The 5,516-nt window shown below is 38.3% G+C and overlaps 2 protein-coding genes across 2 annotated transcripts; both read left to right on the forward strand.

Annotated features, from left to right (window-relative positions):
- The first annotated feature begins 233 nt into the window (after positions 1–233).
- On the forward strand, positions 234–2,110 carry LOC141691513 (uncharacterized). The gene is made up of 4 exons (XM_074496247.1): positions 234–404; positions 485–967; positions 1,082–1,276; positions 1,556–2,110. Exons 1-4 carry the CDS (start codon positions 234–236, stop codon positions 2,108–2,110), a joined length of 1,404 nt encoding a protein of 467 aa, XP_074352348.1.
- Positions 2,111–4,260: 2,150 nt separating this feature from the next.
- Positions 4,261–5,013, forward strand: LOC141691515 (secreted RxLR effector protein 161-like). Its single transcript, XM_074496248.1, has one exon. It carries the CDS (start codon positions 4,261–4,263, stop codon positions 5,011–5,013), a length of 753 nt encoding a protein of 250 aa, XP_074352349.1.
- The last annotated feature ends 503 nt before the right edge of the window (positions 5,014–5,516 follow it).

Below are 5,516 nucleotides of genomic sequence, written 5' to 3' on the forward strand. Positions count from 1 at the left end.
ATTACTATTGAGCCTCAAGGGAAAAGTGGAGGAATTACTCTATTCTGGAAAAATGTAGAGGCTGTGAACCTGTTAAGTTTTTCTCGTTCCCACATTGATATTTCTGTATACGGGGCAGGATAAAAAAGCTGGCGTTTGAAGGTATCCATGGAGAGCCTGCGAGGACACATAGGTTTAAAACGTGAGAGCTTTTAAAGAACTTATCTTATGATGTGAATCTACCTTGGTGTATAATGGGAGATCTCAACAATGTTACATCTCAAACAGATAAGAAGGGTGGTCCTCCATACCTAAATCATCTTAGTGAGGGATTTAATGAATGCCTTCACGAAGCTAATCTTCATGACCTTGATATAATAGGTCACCAGTTTACATGGGAAAAAGAAAGAAACACGGATTATTGGGTGAGATCAGACTGGATCGTGTGTTAGAAAATATGCAGTGGTTAAATGTTTTCGATATGGCTAAAGTCTACAATTTGCAGGGCTCCCCATCAGACCATAGCTCGCTTCTATTATGTCCAGAAATACAGTTGAGAAGAAATAAGAGAAGGCCATTTCGGTTTGAGAATGCTTGGCTTACCGAACCAATGTGCTCTCAAATTATTAAAGATTGTTGGGAAGAGGAGGAAGACAGTACTATTCTTCAAAAACTGAGTAAGTGTGCAGAGAGTTTGAATGTATGGGGAAAAGAAATTACAGGTTCTTTTAATAGCCGTATCAAGCATTGCAAAGCCACGCTAAAGTTGCTGCGAGGTAAACGTGATGCATGGCCTGTTGCAGAGTTTGAGAACACTAGACAACAGCTGTTCTTAGTGCTCGATCAGAAGAAAATCTTCAGAAGGCAAAGATCTAAACAACTCTGGTTACAAGTAGGGGAGAAGAACACTAAGTATTTTAATGCTTCTTATAAAAAGAAGAAACACAATAATCATATTCAAAAATTCAAGAATGCAGATGGAGCTTGGGTTGAATGGGACTGTGGTTTGCAAGATTTAATTAGGGAGTATTTTCAGCACTTATTTACTAAGGAGCAAACTCATAGTGAGATGGTGTTAAACTATATCTCAAAAAATGTATAGCAGCAACAGAATTCCGAGCTGCTAAGCATTGTGACCGATAAGGAAGTGAAAAATGATGTGTTTCATATGCACCCAGATAAAATGTCGGGACCAGATGGCATGACCCCGGCTTTTTTCCAGAAAAATTGGAATACAGTAGGTAAGGCAGTATTGCATATGGTAAGGGATTTTTTGCGACAGGGGTTCTCATGGAAGGTATTAATATTACTAATATTGTTCTTATCCCTAAAAAGAGAAACCCGTATATGCTGTCAGAGTTGAGACCTATTTCTTTGTGCAATGTGGAGATGAAAATAATTATTAAAGTAATCGCAAATCGTCTCAAGTGTGTGCTGGATTCGGTGATCTCAGACACTCAGAGTGCTTTCTTGCCAGGAAGATTAATTACTGACAAGATCATGATCTCCTTTGAGGTCATGCATTATCTGAAAAGTAAGAAATTTGGCAAAGATGGTTTTATGGCTCTTAAGTTAGATATATCCAACGCGTACGATCGCATCTAATGGAAGTTCCTGTAAGAAATGCTTCTTCGAATGGGTTTCGATAGTTGGTGGACTCATCTCAGTTGACTATACCATTATTCATGGCGAGCGTGAAAGAGGTTCAATTAAGCCAAGTCGTGGCCTACGACAAGGAGATCATCTATCTCCTTACCTCTTTATTATCTGTGTAGAAGGTCTGACTAGGTTGATTAGGCAGTATGAAACTACAAAATTGTTGCATGGGATAAAAATTTGTAGGAAATCCCCGCTCATCAGTCATTTGCTATTTGCAGATGATAGCTATGTTTACTGCAAGGCAGAGTTAGAAGATGCGAGGAAGGTGTTGGAGTTATTGTCGATATATGAAAAAGCTTCAGGCCAGCGAGTTAATAGAGGTAAATCCACTGTTTTCTGTAGTGCAAATGTTATTCCATATAACAAGGAGGAGCTCTGCCAGGTGCTTCAAATTCCTGAGGCAGATAATTCTTCAAAGTACCTGGGTTTACCAAATATGTTAGGTAGGAACAAGACTACAATCTTTGGCTAATTGAAGGACAAAGTCAATGTCATTATCCATAGCTGGAATGAAAAGAAAGTATCTAAACCAGCAAAAGAAATCCTTATTAAAATGGTGGCTCAAACCTTGCCTTCTTATGCTATGAATATCTTCATTCTCCCATTAGATCTTGTTCGTGACATGGAAAAAGCAATGACAAAGTTCTTTTGGAATACTTCACAGAAAAACAACTCTAAAATCATATGGATGGCCTGGGAAAGAATGTCCCGTCACAAGCATACTGGTGGGTTAGGTTTTAAAATCTTACGAGATGTAAACATTTCGATGTTGGGGAAACAATGCTGGCATTTTATTACTAATCCTGAAATTCTGGTGGCCCGAACTTATAAAGCTAAATACTTTGCCAACACAGAATTTATGGAAGCAAAATTGGGGAGTAGTCCTAGTTTTATCTGGCGAAGTATCATGGAAGCGAGACAAGTGATTTCTTTAGGGTCATGTTGGAGGATTGGCACAGGCATGGAGATACGAATCACTGGACAACCTTGGCTAAATAATGTTAATAATCTTTATATTTTTACTAATTCACCATCATTGTTAAATCAAATAGTGGTCTCTCCATTTCGTACTGGGACTAAAGAATGGGATATGGATATCATTAAAGATATTTTTGACACAAGAGATCAGCACTATATTACAAACACGAGAAGGGAACAAGATCTGGATAAAGATACTTTGTACTGGAAGATGGAAAACTCTGGGCAGTATTCAGTAAGAAGTGCTTACAAGCTTCTACAGGAACATAAAGGTTCGTGGAATGCAGCTAATAATAATTTCATTTGGAAGAGTTTGTGGAAGATTAAGGCTCCTCCAAAGGCTCTAAATTTAGTTTGGCGAGCGATCTCGTACTGCTTACCAACTAAGATGCTCTTGCAGACTAAGCATGTTCAAATCAACAATATTTGTCCGGTTTGTCATGAGGAGGCTGAATCAATTTTTTACAGTTTGGTGCAATGTAAGGTTGTAGCTCTGTTTTGGCAAATCCATAATCCTAATATTAGTACGAATGAGACAATGGAATTTGCTGAGTGGCTGGAGATAAACTTATCAGGACAACTGAAACAAGCTACTACAAAGATCATCACCTTGTGTTGGTCTATTTGGAGAGCCAGAAACGATTTGGTGTGGAGTAATAAAAGCTGGAACTCGATGAGAATTGTTGCTAAGGCATGGGAGTATCTTTCACAGTGGACGACAGCTCAGGGTAGGTATACTAGGGCACCTCTTCGACCTCCTATTGTAGGGGATGGTGCAATCTACTAGGCAAAGACATAATAAGATGAAGTAAAGATCAATGTGGATGCAGCAATCTTTGAGAACAAGGGAGCTTCAGGACTAGGATTGGTGGTACGGAACCATGCATGTCATATGTTATCGGCTAAAACCACATGCTTTTCAGAGGTAATGAACCTGACTTTAGGTGAAGCTTTGGCAATTAAAGAAGCATTGAGTTGTGCTTGTTAGAAGTCAAACTCTCTCTAGAAGATATCACAACAGCTGGTTCGAATAAATATTTTAAATATCTAACATGATAGGAAGTCAAGCATCAATATCAGCAGCTAGCTAAACCCATGATAAATGGTGGGCAAAATAAATGTTACAGTATGCAAGATTGATGGTCAAATATGTGTAAGCACAAATGGAAAAGGTGTCACCCTTAGAAGTGTACACGCAGTAGCTAAATAAATATGATGGCGTAGAACATGGTAGGCTGGCAGATTACAAGACTTCATCTAGGTTTGAAGTAAAACAATGTTAGCTTAAAGTCCTCATGTATTAACTAGACAGTAAATGTCAAAGAAAGCATGCATGCAGCTGGCTAAGCTTCACGCGGTATCATCAAGTAGTATAAATATAGGTTAAGTATTTGTTTGTAAAAAAAAACACACCTGAAAAGAAAAAAACACAGAATAGTTGTTGAGAAAACAGAACAAAGCTGAAGCTCTTTGTTGAGAAAAATAGCCAGCAGCCTTGTGTTTATGTCAAGAGTGAAAAAGTTGTAGCTTATTATTGTTATTAATATATACAATTGTGTGTTTGGTTTATTATCAAAAATATAAATATTTGTGAGGTCCATTTTTTCGTTTCCAACAAGTGGTAAATTTTTAAAGAAGTTCAAAATGGAGGAATGCAAGCCAGTAAGCACGCCAGCAGAACCGAGCATAAAGCTCAGAGTTGATTCAATAAGGGATTCGGTAAATCCGACGTTGTTCAAAAGTTTGGTTGGAAGTCTGAGGTACCTAACTTTTACTCGTCCAGATATAATGTATGCAGTTGGATTGGTCAGTAGGTACATGGAAAAGCCGAAACAAGATCACTTCATGGCAGCTAAAAGGATTTTGAGGTACATAAAAGGTACACTTGATCAAGGTCTGTTTTACACGCATTCTCAAAATTCAAAATTAGTTGGCTACTCAGACAGTGACTATGGCGGTGACTTGGATGACGGGAAAAGCACTTCAGGCTATGTTTTTCATATTGGTTCAGCGATATTTTCGTGGTCATCAAAAAAGCAGCAGACAGTTGCCCTCTCAACATGTGAGGCGGAGTACATGGCAGCAGCAGCATGCGCATGTCAGGCTATGTGGCTAGGCTACATATTGGGCGAGTTAAATATTGCGAAGGAAGGTCCGGTTCAAATTTATGTGGATAATAAATCCGCTATTTCTCTCGCGAAAAATCCAGTGTCACACAGTCGCAGCAAACACATCAACATAAAATATCATTTTCTTCGCGAACAAGTAAATGATAAAATTGTGGAACTGGTACACTGCAAGACCGAAGAAAATTTAGCGGATATCTTTACGAAGCCATTAAAGCCGGACGTGTTTGCAAAAGTAAAAGAAAAGCTCGGGATGGAAAGTCGAGTTTGAGGGGGAGTGTTAGAAGTCAAACTCTCTCTAGAAGATATCACAACAGCTGGTTCGAATAAATATTTTAAATATCTAACATGATAGGAAGTCAAGCATCAATATCAGCAGCTAGCTAAACCCATGATAAATGGTGGGCAAAATAAATGTTACAGTATGCAAGATTGATGGTCAAATATGTGTAAGCACAAATGGAAAAGGTGTCACCCTTAGAAGTGTACACGCAGTAGCTAAATAAATATGATGGCGTAGAACATGGTAGGCTGGCAGATTACAAGACTTCATCTAGGTTTGAAGTAAAACAATGTTAGCTTAAAGTCCTCATGTATTAACTAGACAGTAAATGTCAAAGAAAGCATGCATGCAGCTGGCTAAGTTTCACGCGGTATCATCAAGTAGTATAAATATAGGTTAAGTATTTGTTTGTAAAAAAAAACACACCTGAAAAGAAAAAAACACAGAATAGTTGTTGAGAAAACAGAACAAAGCTGAAGCTCTTTGTTGAG

The sequence above is a fragment of the Apium graveolens genome, chromosome 10 (genome assembly GCF_009905375.1).
Source record: "Apium graveolens cultivar Ventura chromosome 10, ASM990537v1, whole genome shotgun sequence".
NCBI lineage: Eukaryota > Viridiplantae > Streptophyta > Magnoliopsida > Apiales > Apiaceae > Apium > Apium graveolens.